This window comes from Pseudophryne corroboree, chromosome 5, assembly GCF_028390025.1.
Source record: "Pseudophryne corroboree isolate aPseCor3 chromosome 5, aPseCor3.hap2, whole genome shotgun sequence".
Lineage (NCBI taxonomy): Eukaryota > Metazoa > Chordata > Amphibia > Anura > Myobatrachidae > Pseudophryne > Pseudophryne corroboree.
Window position 1 is genome coordinate 80,926,606 of NC_086448.1, and position 22,568 is coordinate 80,949,173.

Below are 22,568 nucleotides of genomic sequence, written 5' to 3' on the forward strand. Positions count from 1 at the left end.
TATTTCAGTTTGCTGCAATCTAGGAATGGGTAATGTTAATCTGAATTGTCCTCCTCTCCAGACAATATGCATGTTAATGGCTGATGTTACTGACGTTACTGTGTTACTGACGTCTGATGCTACTGTGGGAGGCCTATAACCTCTGATAGCTATCAGAGGTTGACAGGTGTATACCTAACAGGTAACAGAGGCTTGCTCCCACACATCACTCATCATACAGGTGTATAACAGAGGCTGGCTCCCACACATCACTCATCATACAGGTGTATAACAGAGGCTGGCTCCCACACATCACTCATCATACAGGTGTATAACAGAGGCTGGATCCCACACATCACTCACCTGTCAGGTGTATAACAGAGGCTGGCTCCCACAAATCACTCATCATACAGGTGTATAACAGAGGCTGGCTCCCATACATCATTCACCTGACAGGTGTATAACAGAGGCCGTCTCCCACAAATCACTCATCATACAGGTGTATAACAGAGACTGTCTCCCACATATCACTCACCTCACCTGACAGGTGTATAACAAAGGCTGGCTCCCACACATCACTCACCTGACAGGTGTATAATAGAGGCTGTGTCCCACACATCACTCACCTGACAGGTGTATAGCAGAGGCTGGCTCCCACACATCACTCACCTGACAGGTGTATAACAGAGGCTGGCTCCCACACATCACTCACCTGACACATGTTTAACAGAGGCTGGCTCCCACATATCACTAACCTGACAGGTGTATAATAGAGGCTGGCTCCTATACATCACTCACCTGACAGGTGTATAACAGAGGCTGGCTCCCACACATCACTCACCTGACAGGTGTATAACAGAGGCTGGCTCCCACACATCACTAACCTGACAGGTGTATAATAGAGGCTGGCTCCTATACATCACTCACCTGACAGGTGTATAACAGGGGCTGGCTCCCACACATCACTCACCTGACAGGTGTATAACAGAGGCTGGCTCCCACACATCACTCACCTGACAGGTGTATAACAGAGGCTGGCTCCCACATATCACTCACCTGACAGGTGTATAACAGAGGCTGTGTCCCATACATCACTCACCTGACACGTGTATAACAGAGGCTGGCTCCCACACATCACTCACCTGACAGGTGTATAATAGAGGCTGGCTCCTATACATCACTCACCTGACAGGTGTATAACAGAGGCTGGCTCCCACACATCACTCACCTGACAGGTGTATAATAGAGGCTGACTCCCACACATCACTCACCTGACAGGTGTATAACAGAGGCTGGCTCCCACACATCACTCACCTGACAGGTGTATAACAGAGACTGGCTCCCACACATCACTCACCTGACAGGTGTATAACAGAGGCTGGCTCCCACATATCACTCACCTGACAGGTGTATAACAGAGGCTGTGTCCCACATATCACTCACCTGACAGGTGTATAACAGAGGCTGTGTCCCACATATCACTCACCTGACAGGTGTATAACAGAGGCTGGCTCCCACATATCACTCACCTGACAGGTGTATAACAGAGGCTGTGTCCCACATATCACTCACCTGACACGTGTATAACAGAGGCTGGCTCCCACACATCACTCACCTGACAGGTGTATAATAGAGGCTGGCTCCTATACATCACTCACCTGACAGGTGTATAACAGAGGTTGGCTCCCACACATCACTCACCTGACAGGTGTATAATAGAGGCTGGCTCCCACACATCACTCACCTGACAGGTGTATAACAGAGACTGGCTCCCACACATCACTCACCTGACAGGTGTATAACAGAGACTGGCTCCCACACATCACTCACCTGACAGGTGTATAATAGAGGCTGGCTCCCACATATCACTCACCTGACACGTGTATAACAGAGGCTGGCTCCCACACATCACTCACCTGACAGGTGTATAATAGAGGCTGGGTCCCACACATCACTCACCTGGCAGGTGTATAACAGAGGCTGGCTCCCACACATCACTAACCTGACAGGTGTATAACAGAGGCTGGCTCCCACACATCACTCACCTGACAGGTGTATAACAGAGACTGGCTCCCACACATCACTCACCTGACAGGTGTATAACAGAGGCTGGCTCCCACACATCACTAACCTGACAGGTGTATAACAGAGGCTGGCTCCCACACATCACTCACCTGACAGGTGTATAACAGAGGCTGGCTCCCACACATCACTCACCTGACAGGTGTATAACTAGGTTGTCTGAAGGGTATTCATTTAAAATACCACCCGGCAGGCACAATACTGACGCTGGAATACCGTCAGGGGTACAGTGCCACCGCCGGAATACCGGTGAAGTAGGTGATTCTCCCTCTATGGGTTTCTATGACACCCATAGAGGGAGAATAGAACTTTTGGCGAGCGAAGTGAGCCACCGTGCTAGCAGCATGGCGAGTGCAGCCAACCCGCAAGGGGCATCGATGCGCTCGTCCTGCTGCAGATGTGATGCCGCTGTCAATATAGTGACAGCCAGCATCCCGTACGTGGGGCTTCCATACCAATCCTGTCTAAAGTACTGAGTGGGGGAGACTATGCTGCTCTATGTTCTATGACTCTTAGAGCCGGTGTATTTCATTTGCTTTTCTCTCATTTTAATGATTTTTTCCATTTCTTTTATGCAACTTGCAAAGAGCCTGGATATGATAGATGATGAGGTGAGTCCTTTCTCTGTCTGCACCTTCTTCCTAATTCAGGACATTGTAGGACACCTCTGCTTTCACCCTGGGTTGTACCTTCCTCGCCATAGGCGACGTCCCACCTGTGCTGGTCTCTGTAAGGTTCCATCATCAAGTATAGTTCTGAGATTCATGCCTCCTGCCTAAAGATTGCTCCCTGGCCAGGATAATCACACACAGACCACAGACAGACCACAGATAGACCACACATAGACCACAGACAGACCACACACAGACCACACACAGACCACAGATAGACCACGTGTAGGGCCTAATTTCAGACCTGATCACTGCTGTGCACAGCGGGCGATCAGGTCTGAACTGCGCATGCGCCGTTGCGTGCTGGCGCGTGCCACAGATGCTATCAGCATCTCAGCCCAGTGATCGCCTCTACCTCATTGACAGGCAGAGGCGTTCACTGGGCGGGAGGGGGCGGGCCGGCGGTGTTCTGTCGCCATTTAGTGGGCGCGATCTGGGCAACGCAGGCGTGCCGGGACCATGCGGGGGATGGGCCGCGGCGGCTGAGTGACATCACACGCAGCCGCTGCGACTCAGAGAGCGACGGGTAGCTCCCTGCCAGCACGCAGGAGCTGCGCTGGTTGGGAGGTACTCTTCAGGTACAAAAGCATCGCCACTGTGCGCTGCTTTTGTACCTGTGTGACAGTGGGAGGACCAGACTAGCCCTGTGCTGGACGTCCCCCCGCATGTCAGTGTGACTAATGTGCTAAATTTAGCACATCTACGGTCAGGTCTGAATTAGGCCCTATATGCAGTGCAGGTGGGGCAGATATAACATGTGCAAAGAGAGTTAACTTTCGGTGGTGTGGGTTCAAACTGAAATCTAAATTGCAGTACAAAAATAAAGCAGCCAGTATTTACCCTGCACAGAAACAAAGTAGCCCACCCAAATCAAATCTCTCTGCACATGTTACATTTGCCCCACCTGCAGTGCACATGATTTTTCGATAACAGAAAGATTTTACTCTTGTGATGCATGCTGATTAAGGCGCATAGGCCACACATAGGGGGTCATTCCGAGTTGATCGCTCGCTAGCTATTTTATGCAACGCTGCGAACAGATAGTCGCCGCCTATAGGGGAGTGTATGTTTGCTTTGCAAGTGTGCGAACGCATGTGCAGCCGAGCGAACACAAAAGTTTTGTGCAGTTTCTGAGTTGCCCAGGACTTACTCAGCCGCTGCGATCACTTCAGCCTGTTCCGGCCCGGAAATGACGTCCGACACCCGCCCTGTAAATGCTTGGACGTGCCTGCGTTTTTCCTACCACTCCCAGAAAACGGTCACTTGCCACCCACAAACGCCCTCCTCCGGTCAATCTCCTTGCGTTCGGCTGTGCGAATGGATTGTTCATAAAATCCATCGCTCAGCAACGATCCGCTTTGTACCCGTATGACGCGCCTGTGCATTGCGATGCATATGCATGCGCAATTCTGACCTGATCGCAGCGCAGCGAAAAATCTTAGCGTGCAATCAAGTCAGCATGACCCCCATAGATCTTACAGACCACACATAGATAACACATTGTCCATACATACATCACTCATATAGTAGATCACACATAGGCCCTCATTCCGAGTTGATCGCTAGCTGCTTTCGTTTGCAGCACAGCGATTAGGTGTATGGTGCGCAGTGCGCACGCGCGTCGTACTTTCACAAAAGTCAATGTAGTTTCACACAAGGTCTAGCGACGCTTTTCAGTCGCACTGCTGACCGCAGAGTGATTGACAGGAAGTGGGTGTTTCTGGGTGGTAACTGACCATTTTCGGGGAGTGTGTGTAAAAACGCAGGCGTGTCGGATAAAAACGCAGGAGTGGCTGGGGAAACGTAGGCGTGGCTGACCGAAAGCAGGGCGTGTTTGTGACGAAACAGGAACGAAACAGCCTGAAGTGATCGCTAGCTAGGAGTAAGTCACGAGCTACTCCGAAACTGCACAATCTTTTCTTGTAGCAATTCTGCGATCTTTTCGGTCGCAGTTCTGCTAAGCTAAGATACACTCCCAGAGGTTGGCGGCTTAGCGTTTGCACTGCTGCTAAAAGCAGCTAGCGAGCGAACAACTCGGAATTACCCCCATAGACCACACATAGGCCATTACATCCATTCTCCTTCCTGTGTTGCTTAGTTCTCTATTAGCTCTCACATGAATGAACTGAGTGACTGATCTATTTCTATGTAGTCCTGTTATCTGTCCCATACAATATGCAGTGGCTACGACATCCAGTACACCATCCTGTACTCTCAGCATTCTTCATGTGTTACCCCATCATCACTTTTCTTTTACACAATATCCCAATATTTGTTATTTCTCTAACGTCCTAGTGGATGCTGGGGACTCCGTCAGGACCATGGGGATTAGCGGCTCCGCAGGAGACAGGGCACAAAAAGTAAGCTTTTAGGATCACATGGTGTGCACTGGCTCCTCCCCCCATGACCCCCCTCCAAGCCCCAGTTAGGTTTTTGTGCCCGTCCGAGCAGGGTGCAATCTAGGTGGCTCTCTTAAAGAGTTGCTTAGAAAAAGTTTTTAGGTTCTTTATTTTCAGTGAGTCCTGCTGGCAACAGGCTCACTGCTACGAGGGACTTAGGGGAGAGAAGTGAACTCACCTGCGTGCAGGATGGATTGGCTTCTTAGGCTACTGGACACCATTAGCTCCAGAGGGAGTCGGAACACAGGTCTCGCCCTGGGGTTCGTCCCGGAGCCGCGCCGCCGACCCCCCTTGCAGATGCTGAAGATTGAAGAGGTCCGGAACCAGGCGGCAGAAGACTTTCAGTCTTCATCAGGTAGCGCACAGCACTGCAGCTGTGCGCCATTGTTGTCAGCACACTTCACACAGCGGTCACGGAGGGTGCAGGGCGCGGGGGGGGGGGGGGCCCTGGGCAGCAATGTATAATACCTGTATGGCGAAAAATACATCACATATAGCCCTTGAGGCTATATGGATGTATTTAACCCCTGCCAGATATCACAAACTCCGGAGAAGAAGCCCGCCGAAAAGGGGGCGGGGCCTATTCTCCTCAGCACACAGCGCCATTTTCCCTCACAGAAATGCTGGTGGGAAGGCTCCCATGCTCTCCCCTGCACTGCACTACAGAAACAGGGTTAAAACAGAGAGGGGGGGCACTGATTTGGCGATATGAATATATATTAAATGCTATAAGGGAGGAACACTTATATAAAGGTTGTCCCTGTATAATTATAGCGTTTTGGTGTGTGCTGGCAAACTCTCCCTCTGTCTCCCCAAAGGGCTAGTGGGTCCTGTCCTCTATCAGAGCATTCCCTATGTGTGTGCTGTATGTCGGTACGTGTGTGTCGACATGTATGAGGAAAATGTTGGTGAGGAGGCGGAGCAAATTGCCTGTAATGGTGATGTCACTCTCTAGGGAGTCGACACCGGAATGGATGGCTTATTTATGGAATTACGTGATAATGTCAACACGCTGCAAGCCGGTTGACGACATGAGACGGCCGGCGATCAAATTAGTACCTGTCCAGGCGTCTCAAACACCGTCAGGGGCTGTAAAACGCCCATTTACCTCAGTCGGTCGACACTGACCCAGACACGGACACTGATTTCAGTGTCGACGGTGAAGAAACAAACGTATTTTCCTTTAGGGCCACACGTTAAGGGCAATGAAGGAGGTGTTACATATTTCTGATACTACAAGTACCACAAAAAAGGGTATTATGTGGGATGTGAAAAAACTACCTGTAGTTTTTCCTGAATCAGATAAATTAAATGAAGTGTGTGATGCGTGGGTTTCCCCCGATAGAAAATTATTGGCGGTATACCCTTTCCCGCCAGAAGTTAGGGCGCGTTGGGAAACATCCCTTAGGGTGGATAAGGCGCTCACATGCTTATCAGAACAAGTGGCGGTACCATCTACAGATAGGGCCGTACTTAAGGAGCCAGCTGATAGGAGGCTGGAAAATATCATAAAAAGTATACACACACATGCTGGTGTTATACTGCGACCAGCGATCGCCTCAGCCTGGATGTGCAGAGCTGAGGTGGCTTGGTCGGATTCCCTGACTAAAAATATTGATACCCTTGACAGGGACAGTATTTTATTGACTATAGAGCATTTAAAGGATGCATTTCTATATATGCGAGATGCGCAGAGGGATATTTGCACTCTGGCATCAAGAGTAAATGCGATGTCCATATCTGCAAGAAGATGTTTATGGACACGACAGTGGTCAGGTGATGCAGATTCCAAACGGCACAAAGATGTATTGCCGTATAAAGGGGAGGAGTTATTTGGGGTCGGTCCATGGGACCTGGTGGCCACGGCAACTGCTGGAAAATCCACCGTTTTTTACCCTAAGTCACATCTCTGCAGAAAAAGACACCGTCTTTTCAGCCTCAGTCCTTTCGTCCCTATAAGAGTCATATCTGCCCAGGGATAGAGGAAAGGGAAGAAGACTGCAGCAGGCAGCCCATTCCCAGGAACAGAAGCCCTCCACCGCTTCTACCAAGTTCTCAGCATGACGCTAGGACCGTACAGGACCCCTGGATCCTACAAGTAGTATCCAAGGGGTACAGATTGGAATGTCGAGACGTTTCCCCCTCGCAGGTTCCTGTAGTCTGCTGTACCAATGTCTCCCTCCGACAGGGAGGCAGTATTGAAAACAATTCACAAGCTGTATTCCCAGCAGGTGATAATAAAATTACCCCTCCTACAACAGGAAAAGGGGTATTATTCCACACTATATTGTGGTACTGAAGCCAGAAGGCTAGGTGAGACCTATTCTAAATCTGAAATATTTATACACTTACAAAGGTTCAAATCCAGATGGAGTCACTCAGAGCAGTGATAGCGAACCGGGAAGAAGGGGACTATATGGTGTCCCGGGACATCAGGGATGCTTACCTCCATGTCCCAAAATTTGCCTTTCTCACCAAGGGTATCTCAGGTTCGTGGTACAGAACTGTCACTATCAGTTTCAGACGATGCCGTTGGATTGTCCAAGGCACCCCGGGTCCTTACCAAGGTAATGACCGAAATGAGGATTCGTCTTCAAAGAAAATGGACGACCTCCTGATAAGAACAAGGTCCAGAGAACAGTTGGAGGTCGGAGTAGCACTATCTCAAGTAGTTCTACGACAACACGGGTAAATTCTAAATATTCCAAAACCGCAGTTGTTCCGACGACACGTCTGCTGGTCCTAGGGATGATTCTGGACACAGTCCAGAAAAAGGTGTTTCTCCCAGAGGAGAAAGCCAGGGAGTTATCCGAGCTAATCGGGATCCTCCTAAAACCAGGAAAAGTGTCAGTGCATCATTGCACAAGAGTCCTGGTAAAAATGGTGGCTTATTGCGAAGCGATTCCATTCGGCAGATTTCACGCAAGAACTCTTCAGTGGGATCTGCTGGACAAATGGTCCGGATCGCATCTTCAGATGCATCAGCGGATAACCCTATATCCAAGGACAAGGGTGTCTCTCCTGTGGTGATTACAGAGTGCTCATCTTCTAGAGGGCCGTAGATTCGGCATTCAGGATTGGATGCTGGTGACCACGGAGGCCAGCCTGAGAGGCTGGGGAGCAGTCACACAGGGAAAAAATTTCCAGGGAGTGTGATCAAGTCTGGAGAATTCTCTCCACATAAATATACTGGAGCTAAGAGCAAATTTATAATGCTCTAAACTTAGCAAGACCTCTGCTTCAAGGTCAGCCGGTATTGATCCAGTGGGATAACATCACGGCAGTCGCCCACGTAAACAGAAAGGGCGGCACAAGAAGCAGGAGGGCAGTGGCAAAACTGCAAGGATTTTTCGCTAGGCGGAAAATCATGTGATAGCACTGTCAGCAGTGTTCATTCCGGGAGTGGACGACTGGGAAGCAGACTTCCTCAGCAGGCACGACCTCCACCCGGGAGAGTGGGAACTTCATAGGGAAGTTTTCCGCATGATTGTGAACCGTTGGGAAAGACCAAAGGTGGACATGATGGCGTCCCGCCCGAACAAAAAACGGGACAGGTATTGCGCCAGGTCACGAGACCTTCAGGCGATAGCTGTGGATGTCCTGGTAACACCGTGGGTGTAACAGTCGGTGTATGTGTTCCCTCCTCTGCTTCTCATAACCAAGGTATTGAAAATTATAAGACGTAGAGGAGTAAGAACTATACTCGTGGCTCCGGATTGGCCAAGAGGGACTTGGTACCCGGAACTTCAAGAGATGCTCATAGAGGACTAATGGCCTCAGGAGCTAAGAAGGGACTTGCTTCAGCAAGTACCATGTCTGTTCCAAGACTTACCGCGGCTGCGTTTGACGGCATGGCGGTTGAACGCCGGATTCTAAGGGAAAAGGCATTCCGGAAGAGGTCATACCTACCCTGGTCAAAGCCAGGAAGGAGGTGACCGCACAACGTTATCACCACATGTGGTGAAAATATGTTGCGTGGGTGAGGCCAGGAAGGCCCCACGAAGAAATTTCAACTAGGTCGATTTCTGCACTTCCTGAAAACAGGAGTGTCTATGAGCCTCAAATTGGGGTCCATTAAGGTTCAAGTTTCGGCCCTGTAGATTTTCTTCCAGAAAGAATTGGCTTCAGTTCCTGAAGTCCAGACATTTGTCAAGGGAGTATTGCATATACAGCCCCTTTTTGTGCCTCCAGTGGCACCGTGGGATCTCAAAGTAGTGTTGGGATTCCTCAAATCATATTGGTTTGAACCGCTCAAATCTGTGGATTTGAAATATCTCACATGGAAAGTGACCATGCTGTTGGCCCTGGCCTCGGCCAGGCGATTGTCAGAATTGGCGGCTTTGTCTTACAAAAGCCCATATTTGATTTTCCATTCGGACGGGGCAGAACTGGGACTCGTCCCCAGTTTCTTCCTAAGGTGGTGTCAGCGTTTCACCTGAAACAACCTATTGTGGTGCCTGCGGCTACTAGGGACTTGGAGGACTCCAAGTTGCTAGACGTTGTCAGGGCCCTGAATATATATATATATATATATATATATATATATATATATAATTCCAGGACGGCTGGAGTCAGAAAGTCTGACTTGCTGTTTATATTGTATGCACCCAAAAAGCTGGGTGCTCCTGCTTCTAAGCAGACTATTGCTCGTTGGATTTGTAGTACAATTCAACTTGCACATTCTGTGGCAGGCCTGCCACAGCCAAAATCTGTAAATGCCCATTCCACAAGGAAGGTGGGCTCATCTTGGGCGGCTGCCCGAGGGGTCTCGGCTTTACAACTTTGCCGAGCAGCTACGTGGTCAGGCGGGAACACGTTTGTAAAATTCTACAAATTTGATACCCTGGCTGAGGAGGACCTGGAGTTCTCTCATTCGGTGCTGCAGAGTCATCCGCACTCTCCCGCCCGTTTGGGAGCTTTGGTATAATCCCCATGGTCCTGACGGAGTCCCCAGCATCCACTAGGACGTTAGAGAAAATAAGATTTTACTTACCGATAAATCTATTTCTCATAGTCCGTAGTGGATGCTGGGCTCCCATCCCAAGTGCGGATTGTCTGCATTACTTGTACATAATTATTGTTACAAAAATCGGGTTATTATTGTTGTGGGCCATCTTTTCAGAGGCTCCTTCGTTGTTATCATACTGTTAACTGGGTTCAAATCACAGGTTGTACGGTGTGATTGGTGTGGCTGGTATGAGTCTTACCCGGGATTCAAGATCCTTCCTTATTGTGTACGCTCGTCCGGGCACAGTACCTGGCTGGGGCTTGGAGGGGGGTCATGGGGGGAGGAGCCAGTGCACACCATGTGATCCTAAAAGCTTACTTTTTGTGCCCTGTCTCCTGCGGAGCCGCTAATCCCCATGGTCCTGACGGAGTCCCCAGCATCCACTACGGACTATGAGAAATAGATTTATCGGTAAGTAAAATCTTATTTTTACCCTACACTGCTTTATATTTTATTAATCTCCACTGCATTGCTCTATCATCTCTTCTACATTCCTTCACTGATCCATCATTATGTCTAATCTCTTCTTTCTTATTCCATCCGGCCCTGCTCAATCACTACTGTTACTGTCTAACTCCTCTCCGCCACCTATTATAATTTCATGCACTGATTCATCATTAATCTACACTCCTGTGCTGCTGCTCCATCCTGCCGTCTACTCTCCTCTTCTTCCTTCCTGTCTACCATCTTGTACTGCTCAATCATTCCTGCTACTCTCTTACTCCTCTCCGCCACCTATTATAATCTCATGCACTGATTCATCATCCAGCTATGCTCCTGTGCTGCTGCTCCATCCTGCCGTCTACTCTTCTCTTCTTCCTTCCATTCTACCGTCCTGCACTGCTCAATCATTCCTGCTTCCAAAGTATCAAAATTGCTTCATGACTTTGTTCCAGATTCTCGATGAAGGACAGTCTCCCAAACATAACCCGTGGCAAAGCCGTACTGCCCTAGAATGGAGCACGCAGCAAGTGGCCAACTGGTTGACGACTCTTCACCTGGAACATTGTGTTGCTGAATTCACTGCCCACAATATCAACGGGGAGCAGCTGCTCCAGCTGGACAGTGCCAGACTGAAGGTAACAAAGTAGCTGCATCAAAATGACCTGGTGGCTTTGAGAAGCACCATTTAGTAGATCTACCCCGATGTCTCTTGCCTAGTAGCATATTTTGTCTGTTTCAGGGGAAGTTTTCAGAGTTGGTCACATATTTTGCAATCTTAACAAAATCTGTGACCACTAAAATCACATGCTGGCGGTCGCCCAGCATGTGTGGCGCCGCCCTGCGATACGGCGATCGCATTGCAAAAATCTTACATAGAGGTTGACCCCCGCCTATGCAGCACGACTGCGTACGCAGGCTGTTCAGCGTCATGTTTCCTATTGCAGGAAACGCAGGTGACATTATCGGGCCGCCCTGAAAATGGCTATGACGTCACTGCGTTTCCTGCTCTCCTCCCTTCCCCCAACGCCGTTCGGCGTCTTTGTACGCAACCGCTTTCAGCAACATGCCTGCAACACGCCCTTAAGCCTCAGCATCTATATTTGCCTGTCTAGCCACCCCTCTGTTACCTCCCAGCCACCATTCAAGGGCTCCCCTTACTTTTCTACTTCCGTGAATCTGTATTTGTTCTGCGACTCCGTACGAACAGAATTAGGACGTGCGACGCGACTAAGAGGCATGCACATACGTATAACATCTCTCCCCTGCGTCCGACATCACCGCTGCATCCGACTCGGAATCGGGCCACTACTATACATATAAATCACATATTTTCTGTTGAAACCGACACCAAGAACTTGTCCGTGTTACTTTTACATGTACTCATACAGAGCTTACTATTCTACCCTTACAAAATAATGAAAAAGTGATATTCACTTTAACCTGTGCCATCTAAGTAACCCTCGTGTCACAAATGCTGGTTTTCCTTAGGCTCTCGGGGTAAATTCTCAAGAAAGAGCGATCATAAAAAAAAAAATCAAAGACATGAAAGGAACAATCGACAGAGTCCGAAAGGCCAACGAGAAAGCGGAGAAGCAAAGAGAGCGGCTTCGGAAAAAGGAGCAAGACCAGCAGTTACTGAGAGCGAGGCGAGAAGATGGCTCAACGGAAGGTGCACAGAGCACTCCTGAGCCATAGCTAATGTACTATAAGTGTGAATAGGACAATTCCATGATAAGAGCTCAGTGTGCATCTCCAGGTACTGCACAGGCCTACTGAGATGCCGCTATTGGACAGGTGGGGAAGAGATTTCTGTAGTTATCATATCAACGTTTTGATGAACACCCTGGCACCATCCTGCACATAGCTGGGTCCTGCAAACATTATAGTATTGGGAGCTATCTGTCGCTGGGCGCCAACTCCTCTTCTTTCACTGATTTGTTCTTCATTCTAGCTCTGTATATTCAGCGTGGTTGCTTTAACAACCAGTGTTACTGTTTACAGGATGTTTGCTTGGTAAATGAATGAGCGTTTTATTTTTATGGATTAAGAAACTGGATAGAAGCTCATGTCTTTTATCGTATCTGTCACTGCCTATAAGCGGGAGAAATGGTCTCATTCTGTTCTGGAATAATATATGATATAATTTATTTAAATTTATGCAGTTCATTCACAAATAGATGACATTACGTTGATGATGTTACATAGTTTCTTTAGCACTTGGACAATTTGCAAGGGAGGCAATCAAGTTGACGGTTGCCAGGATCCTGGCGGTCTGGATACAGACGCCGGAATCCCGACACCCGGTGAAATACTGGCGGTCGGAATCCCGCCCGCCACCCGGAATCCCCACTCGGGTGGTGTTCCACGCCACCATCCATGCCACCGGGCCAGAAGCATGGCGTGGGGACACACTGCGCTCGCTGCCGGTATTCTGGCTGTCGTGATCTCAGCGTTTGTCTCCTGACCGCCGGGATCCCGACAGTCCACCTCTCTTGGGAAACGGTACAGTCCGTCTCTCTTGGGGAACGGTACAGCCCGTCTCTCTTGGGGAACGGTACAGTCCACCTCTCTTGGGGAATGGTACAGTCCACCTCTCCTGGGGAACTTTCCACGGAGATAGCCATCAAATAGGTGAACCATTGATGGCTGATGTTTTTTAACCATCAGGAGGAAGCCATGGATGATTGAACAGGCAGACTTGGGCTTTAATCTGACATCGGACATACGCGGGTGATGCTAAAACTATTTACCACTGGTGTCATCGATGGTTACCAATCATAAGTAGTTGAAGGCCATCCCCACTTGGAGATTGACCAGCATGGACAAGCGTGAACTAGGCCCTGGCCACCCCAGTAAGGTAGTGTAATTGTGAATGGGATTTTATTCCTAGTATAATACACATGCCTTTATTGGGCAGTGAAGAAAAAGAATAGAGGGCTGTCACAGTATTCCTAAACTGTCTATAACCGATGAAGGGATATATCCATTATTTGGATTAAAATTAGCATATTAATCAGGTATCGCCGTTTCCTCTTTCGGTAGATCCCATGTAGAGATTGGCACCATCTACTACAGGAGACAGGAGACACAGTGGGAGATGTATCAAACCTGAGAGAGAGAGAGAGAAAGTGGAGCATGCCATAGTAGCCAAGCTGATTGGTCACTCTGGATAACGTCTCCACAATATCTCCTCATGGCCTCCAGTCATATGACGCATTCACTCCCCACCACCTGTACTAGCCAAGTTTCTAGACTGGGGTGAGTCCTCCGGTGACCTCTCTTGCTCCTGCCAAGCTCTGAATTTTACATATGTTACAAAACCAAGATAACCTGTGTGTGGTTACTTGGATTATATAGGCCTAGCAGGACAATGCAGAGATAATTTATTCTAGGCCTAATATCCATTGACCATACATGTTCTTCAGCTGCCCCCATTCTCTGCCCAGTTCCCTGAGCCTGATGCTGCTGATGCATCGGCTGATTTTCCCCTCGCAAACCCCAAATACACATTGGACAGCGTCATCCTACTGAACTGGGAGTAGTAGCATTTGACTGCAGGGTACCATATAGTTTTCTCTGTATTATATACGTCCATGTAAAGTTGCTGTCTCATCTGTGTTTAGATTATTTTTGTTATTATGTGTTTTGTGAGCATTGGCATTTATTTCATGATTGGACAAACTCGTGAATGTTTTTGATACCTGTACTGTATATATTCATCGCTAAGGGATTCTCTGCATATCCTGTATATTTATCTTCATTGTCCACTGCTACTATATATAGGACTGTATTAAAGAAACGTGTGAAACACTTCTAAATCCAGCAACACCTTACATTTAGGGGCAGATGTATCAAGCCTTCTAAAGAGGACATGTGGTAACGTTCCCCAAAGCAACCCACCAGCTGGCATTTTTTAGAATGTACTATATATGATATATGATAGCGAGAACTTGTTTGGTTACTATGGGCAACTGCTCATCTTTTCCTCTTTAGAAGGTTTGCTACATCACACTGTAGCAACGGTTGATTTCTAAGCATATCTAGCATACTTGTGGTATCTAATTTAACTACACATCACATCAGTATTAAAGGACATTAAATAAAACTTGGACAGAGATAAAGTACCAGCCAATCAGCTCCTAACTGCCATGTCACATGCTGTGTTTGAAAAATAACAGGAGCTGGTTGGCTGGCACTTTTATCTCTCTACACTTTCTTTCTCTTTAAGGCATAGGGGGTCATTCAGATCTGATTGCTGGGCTGCGTTTTTTGCTGTCCTGCGATCAGATAGTCGCCGCCTACAGGGGGAGTGTTTTTTCTCTGTGCAAGTGTGCGATCCTACTGTATGTGTAGCAGAGCTGCTAAAAATCAGTGTGTGCAGCCTCTGCGCAGCAAAGGACTTATTCTTCCAGTGTGATTAAATCCTGCTGATTGGGGCCGTAGCTGACGTCGGACACCCTCCCTCATAAACGCTTGAACACACCTGCGTTTTTCCGGACACTCCCTGTAAACGGTCAGTTGCCACCTGCAAGTGGCCTCTTCCTGTCAATCACCTTGCGTACGCCCGTGCGAATGGATCCTTCGCACCATCCCGTCGCTAACCGGCGAATCCCGTTGCAGCTGTTCGATGCTCCTGCGCATTGCGGTGCCTGCGCAGTTTGGACCTGTTTGCCCACTGTGTGAAAACCCACAGCAACGATAAGATCTGAATTACCCCCATAGACCCCTAAATACTATACACTATTGTACATTTATGTTGTTAGAAGACTGCTCCTAACTGATACATCTATTGGAAGTTATAATCACTCATTTTACTGTATAATTTCTACTTGTGATTTGGTCTTTCATATTAATCCAATTTCATCTAATTTATGACTACATACTTCCAAAATGCTTAATTATATTGCAATCCCCCCGCCCCGAGCCCTTTTTTTTTTTTACTGCCTCACTTCTGCTGTAGAAGGTGCAGTCAGGGGGGGGGGGGGGGGATAATTCCAAGTTGATCGCAGCAGGAAATTTTTTAGCATTTGGGCAAAACCATGTGCACTGCAGGGGGCGCAGATATAACATTTGCAGAGAGAGTTAGATTTGGGTGGGTTATTTTGTTTCTGTGCAGGGTAAATACTGGCTGCTTTATTTTTACACTGCAATTTAGATTGCAGATTGAACTCACCACACCCAAATCTATCTCTCTCTGCACATGTTATATCTGCCTCCCCTGCAGTGCACATGGTTTTGCCCAACTGCTAACAAAGTTCCTACTGCGATCAACTCAGAATTACCCCCATTGTCATTAGTGACTAGTATAATCACAGTACTGCTGATATCCTTTACTTTCTGTCTAAACCTCTATTGGAAAAACTGGGAGCTTCTGACCCAGAGACGGCAGCCTGTATTAGCGGAGTCAGGGATTAACATCATCATTTATTTGCAAAGTGCCACAAAAGTCTGCACGCTGGACAGTCAGAATTACAAAATATAGACATACAATCACACATATAATGAGATCAAGAACAAATGAGGTTGATGAAGGCAATGCAGCATGAAACAAATGGTGGAGAGGGCCCTTGTCATAAGAGCTTACTTACTAGAACAGTGGTAGGCAAGGTGTGGCACTCGATCAGCTGTGGAACTACACATTCCAGCATGCCCGGACGCGTTTTTAGCACGCTATAACCGCAAACCTGTGGTATGGCATGCTGAAATGTGTAGTTTCAAAGCAGCTGGAAGGCCACACCTTGCCTACCCCTGATCTACAGGGAAAGGGCAATGCCGGGGAGCTAGTAGGACATGTAGTGGACATGGGTCTGGTGCTGGCAGAAGACGCAAAGGGAATGGTATAAAGTGGTGTGGAATAGGCTAAGATAAAGAGATGGGTTTTGAGACAGTGCTTGAAATATTTATGGTTGGGGAAGTGAGGTCAGGTGTGGTAGGGAGTTACATAGGTGGGGAGTAGTCTTGGAGGTGGGATTGAGAGAAGGAAAGGTGTGGGTCACAGGTAGATTGAAGAGATAACAGGGGACTGTGTATCCTGTGATGAGGTCAGAGGAAGTGGAGGAGTTAGTGAGGGCTCTGAAGGTGAGGGTGAGATAGGAAGCCAGTGGAGGGATATGCAGAGTGGTGCAGTTGAACAAGTTGTAGAAGGGAAAGGTGGGGGGCCAGGCCAGATAGTAGGAAGTTGCAGTAGTCAAAGGGGACAGATAGTCCTGGCAGATTCTGTACTGACCTGTTGTGATAAATTCAGTGCCAGTAATTATTAGGGTACTGTTATTTACCTTCATTACAATCCCTGTCTTAGTGCATCAAATGTTACACATGCCCTAAGTCTCCAGGTCAAGGGTTTCCACCTACAGTATGATGATGAGGCAATCTCAAGTTCTACGGGTCAGCAAAACGAAGGGAATTTATTTTTTCCCCACATGTTGGCGGGCACACCGCTGATTCTACCTTCTTGTGAAAGCAAGATGTTGCCCCACCCAGTAGAGGGAAGACAAAGTTCACTTAAGTACTGAGAACCACCTTTACAACTCACTGGTTTCCAATAAGAAAAACACTGTGTGATGCTAATGACCGTTGCAACATAAAGTAGTTTCCCAACAGAATTGGCTTTGGTTCCATTTGTTATGACATAGAACAAACCTGCCAAATCCCGCCACGTGCGATGAACTTGCAAACTCTATGTGCAGGGATCACCTCACCCAGCAGGTGCTTTATAGGAAAGTCATCACCGGTAGCATTCACATCATTCTGAGCGCCCTGTTAGAGATACAGAGATTAAGAACGACGTTGCGATTTTGCTGGCAGACTCTCTTTCATTAAAGTATAATAAAAGTAAACACATCAGCTGTAGCTCTGTGAAAGTCATTGCCAATGCCTAGTCGCTGACTTTGATCAACAAATAGACTGTTGCATGATAGCAAATTATTCTTTTAACCTTGATTCGCATCATCATTGCCACGCGCACTTTGCAAAATCCGGGGGAGGGTCACCTGTAATTCTGGCATCTCGGGATCCCCTGACATTTTGAGAGAGTTGGCAATAAATAGTCCTGGTTTATTAAGAGGGCAGCTGGGGCCCCCAGAATGACGGGGGGGGGGGGGGGGGGGGGGGGCACAGATAGCTTCATCACCAGTGTAGAGGGGGGCACTGTGGAATAATGTGAACACGAGGATTTCTATTCGGCATAATGTGAACATGGGGGCACTGCAGTGTGTTCAGCACAATTGTGGTGCTTGCTGCATTTGCACATTATACCGGTTAATAATATGGCCAGTATATCATATTGACAGTTGCATTGGGAGGAGCCCCCAGATGTCTGTTGCCCTGGGGCCCCCACTAACCTCAATCCAGCCCTAGCAAGAACACTTCCACTGTGAGTAGACGACAGGAACACTGTAATACTATTTTGTATATAGTGAAATAAAGCAGCTTTTCCATTAACAGCCATGTAGTCTTGGTCGTACTCAATACAGAATCCCAATTTTGTGACCAATAAACTTCATTTTCTGGGTTTATATTTATGATGAAAAAAATACTTTGTTTCAGAAACAAGTGTGCAATGTGAACAATTTCCGGTGCTTCTGTTTTTTGTTGTATATTTTATTTGCATGACTGAAACAGTCCGACATCCAGGATATTTTATATGTGTCTGATTATTATAGTGTTTTACTAGTTCTTTTATGCCTTTTAGGCACCCATCCCTATGATTTGTATTGGGTTTGGTGACATTTAAAGACCAGCCACCTGCTGTCATCTGATTGCTCTGCTAATGCCTGTGATAAAATGCCATTTGTTAATGTATATAAACCTCTTGTTAATGGGTATTTATCCTTGTTGGAAAATGAATGCAATAAAAAGTCATCCTGAGCAGTGTTTTCTTGTTAATTGAACGGCAGGTAATTGAAGCTTGTAGGCTTTAAATAATCATGTTGTATGTAGAAAGCAGAAATGTAATGTAATGCAGCAATCCCACATAAAAGAAGTTTGGCCCTCATTCCGAGTTGTTCGCTCGCAAGGCGATTTTAGCAGAGTTACACACGCTAAGCCGCCGCCTACTGGGAGTGAATCTTAGCTTCTTAAAATTGCGAACGATGTATTCGCAATATTGCGATTACCAACTACTTAGCAGTTTCAGAGTAGCTCCACACTTACTCTGCATCTGCGATCAGTTCAGTGCTTGTCGTTCCTGGTTTGACGTCACAAACACACCCAGCGTTCGCCCAGACACTCCCCCGTTTCCCCGGCCACTCCTGCGTTTTTTCCGGAAACGGTAGCGTTTTTTCCCGCACGCCCATAAAACGGCCTGTTTCCGCCCAGTAACACCCACTTCCTGTCAATCACACTACGATCGCCGGAGCGATGAAAAAGCAGTGAGTAAAAATACTATCTCCATTGTAAAATTACTTGGCGCAGTCGCAGTGCGAATATTGCGCATGCGTACTAAGCGGAATTTCACTGCGATGCGATGAAAAATACAGAGCGAACGACTCGGAATGAGGGCCATTGTTTTTTTCTTTATATAGCATGTTAAGTATCTGTTAAGTATGCATCTGCTGGTATTATTTTCTTATAGGCCCTACACACTGGCTGATAATCCTCAAAGATATGAACGATCTCGTTCATTATTGAACGGGATAACGTTCATATCTTTGAGTGTGGAGTCACCAGCGATGAACGATGCGCGGCCCCGCGCTCATTCATCGCTGGTGCCCCGTCGCCTATGCATGCTGGCCAATATGGATGATCTCGTCCATATTTGCCTGCACTTCAATGGAGCCGGGTGACGGGGGGAGTGAAGAAACTTCACTCCCCCCGTCACTGCCCGCCCGTCGGCCGTATCCGCCGTCGGGCAGCTCGGTGGCGGATCTTTAAATGTGTAGGGCCCTGACGCTGTCCTTCTACAACTCGTTATCTTTCCAGAATCTCTCTGGACAGAAAAGGCATGGCTGCCTAACACAGGCTCCCTGCATGCCATGTGATGGTAGTGGAAGGAGAAGGAGGGGGAGGATGTCACAGTGAAGACATTGGCCCTCATTCCGAGTTGAACGCTAGCTGCCGTTGTTCGCTGCGTAGTGATCAGTTAAAAAAAGGCAAAATTGTGCATGCACCGCAATGCGCACGCGCGGCATACGGGCACAAAGAGCATCTTGGTTTTGCACAGGTTCTAGCGACGCTTTCAGTCGCACAGCCGATCGCAAGGAGATTGACAGGAAGAGGGAGTTTCTGGGTGTCAACTGACCGTTTTCTGGGAGTGTTTGGAAAAACGCAGGCGTGGCCGGGCGTTTGCTGGGCGGGTATCTGACGTCATTACCGTATCACTCGTCGCAGCAATCATCGCACAGAATAAGTAACTACAGGGCTGGTCTTGTTCTGCACAAAATGTGTTTGCAGGCGTTCTGCTGCACAGGCGTTTGCACTCCTGCAAAGCGAATATACACTCCCCCGTGGGCGGCGACTATGCGTTTGCATGGCTGCTAAAAGTATCTAGCGAGCGATCAACTTGGAATGAGGGCCATAGTTCAAAGGGGTGTTCTGAAGCCTCCGCTCATGAAACCATGTGCCATGTGCATGTGGCTGCCAAGCTAGGCATATAACACTGTAGAAAATCTGCAGAATTATCAGTCATTAAAAGCAGCAGAAGAAACAAACCAAGGGAAAAGTAGCCACCAAGCTGTTTCTTATAATGATTTATGTAAAAAATAAAGGGATTGCTGCTTTAATTATGAGGTTTATGTTTGGGAAAAAAAATGGGTGCTAACTAAAAATCTGTATTATTGCTTACCACCAAAAACCCCACCACCACTGCAAGGACTATCTCGATTTCACCGGAAGCCTGAAGATGGCCTTACCTAGCGGAGGAAAGCCAAACTTTCAGCCTCTTGTTAAATTGAGCAATCATCGAAGACACTATAGCAGGCTATGGGATTGCAGTAGGTATAATGGTTAGCATTACTGCCTCACAGCACTGAGGTCATGGGTTCAATTCCTACCATGAGTAAAACTGTGTGGAGTTTGTGGCTTCTCCAATTTCCTCCCGCAACCCAAAAATATGCTGGTAGTGACTGTAGGGTGACCATATGCCCAGGTGTGCTATTCCTATTAGTCAGCATCCGTGCTCCTCATAGTGACTGTAGGGCAGTGGTTCTCGAACTCGGCAAGTTACCATAGGTGCAGGGAGTGCAGCTGCTATGGGGCCCAGAGCTGAGAGGGGCCACCTTCCCTGTCACAGCTACATGTGTTATATACAAGGGCGTAGCTACCATAATTGCAGGGAGTGCAGCTGCTATGGGGCCTAGAGCTGAGAGGGGCCACCTTCCCTGTCACCGCTATATGTGTTATATACAAGGGTGTAGCTACCATAGGTGCAGGGAGTGCAGCTGCTATGGGGCCCAGAGCTGAGAGGGGCCACCTTCCCTGTCACAGTTACATGTGTTATATACAAGGGTGTAGCTACCATAGGTGCAGGGAGTGCAGCTGCTATGGGGCCCAGAGCTGAGAGGGGCCACCTTCCCTGTCACAGTTACATGTGTTATATACAAGGGTGTAGCTACCATAGGTGCAGGGAGTGCAGCTGCTATGGGGCCCAGTGCTGAGAGGGGCCACCTTCCCTATCACAGTTACATGTGTTATATACAAGGGCGTAGCTGCCATAATTGCAGGGAGTGCAGCTGCTATGGAGCCCAGAGCTGAGAGGATCCACCTTCCCTGTCACAGTTACATGTGTTATATACAAGGGTGTAGCTACCATAGGTGCAGGAAGTGCAGCTGCTATGGGGCTCAGAGCTGAGAGAGGCCACCTTCCCTGTCACAGTTACATGTGTTATATACAGGGTGTAGCTACCATAGGTGCAGGGAGTGCAGCTGCTATGGGGCCCAGAGCTGAGAGGGGCCACCTTCCCTGTCACAGTTACATGTGTTATATACAAGGGTGTAGCTACCATGAGTGCAGCTGCTATGGGGCCCAGAGCTGTAACGGGCCCACCTTCCCTGTCAGAGTTACATGTGTTATATACATTTTTCACCATCAGGTGATCCATAGAGGCACTTGCAAACTTTTGCCTTGGGGCACAGAATATAACTAGTTTTGCCCCTGGACCTGCTCATTGTAATGTGGCATACTGTACAATTAACTGGAAGGCATTATCATATTACATAATATGAAGTGGGGCATTGTAATGTGGTCCAATATGAAGTGGAGCTAATATAGTGTTGTATAATATGACTGGGGCACTGTAATTTGGTATAATATGAACTGGGGACACTGTATGTCATAATGTGAATTGGGGTTACTATGTTGCATAATGTACACTGGCAGCCCTACAGTGTGGCATTATGTAAACTAGGGCTCTATGGCTCATAAAATAAACTAGGGCACTACTACGGGGCATGACATTAACTAAGGCACTACCTAGGTTCAGAAAATGAACTAGGGCACTGTTATGGGGCATACAATTAACAACTGCTGCAGGGAGGTGTCTGTCTAGGGGCATTGAGAAGCCCCTTCAAAATGTTGCTATGGAGCCCACAAAGTTCTAGCTATGTCCCTGATCACACGCCTACAAGAATTGCAAAAATTTTACTCTGGGATCATATCCACATTGTCCAAGTGGCTTCATAGTACAGATTAGGAACAATTCACAATTTCTGGAAATCATTATCATCCAAGTACATTTATAAGGTGCCACAGATTGCGCAACACCCCGCAATACATGTAGATTAGGGACAAACAATACGGCAACGAGAAAATAGCCCAAAACATATTTGAACCACCCTATTTAAAGTATTTAACTACACAATGAATTCACAGAATATTAAACGTTAAAAGCACTTATCTGTACAAATATATTTGCATAAAGGCATACCATCTAACTGTCCAGCTTTTGGCGAGGCAGTCCCGTTTTCCCACAGCCTGCAGGGGGGAAAAATTGTGGGGAGCGCTGCTGCCGCCGCTCAGGTGTGCTATATGTCCAGCATCTATTCACAATG

At 47.7% G+C, this 22,568-nt stretch overlaps 1 protein-coding gene across 2 annotated transcripts in view; it reads left to right on the top strand.

Moving 5' to 3' along the window:
• The window catches only part of PPP1R9A (protein phosphatase 1 regulatory subunit 9A), a 367,558-nt gene extending 349,891 nt beyond the window's left edge, over positions 1-17,667 (top strand). For both annotated transcript variants that reach the window (XM_063921405.1, XM_063921406.1), the window contains exons 15-17: positions 2,649-2,672; positions 11,036-11,218; positions 12,072-17,667. In XM_063921405.1, coding sequence (XP_063777475.1) covers positions 2,649-2,672; positions 11,036-11,218; positions 12,072-12,278 — 414 coding nt within the window. In that variant the 3' untranslated portion in view covers positions 12,279-17,667. The remainder of the gene's footprint in view (positions 1-2,648; positions 2,673-11,035; positions 11,219-12,071) is intronic.
• Positions 17,668-22,568: the final 4,901 nt, after the last annotated feature.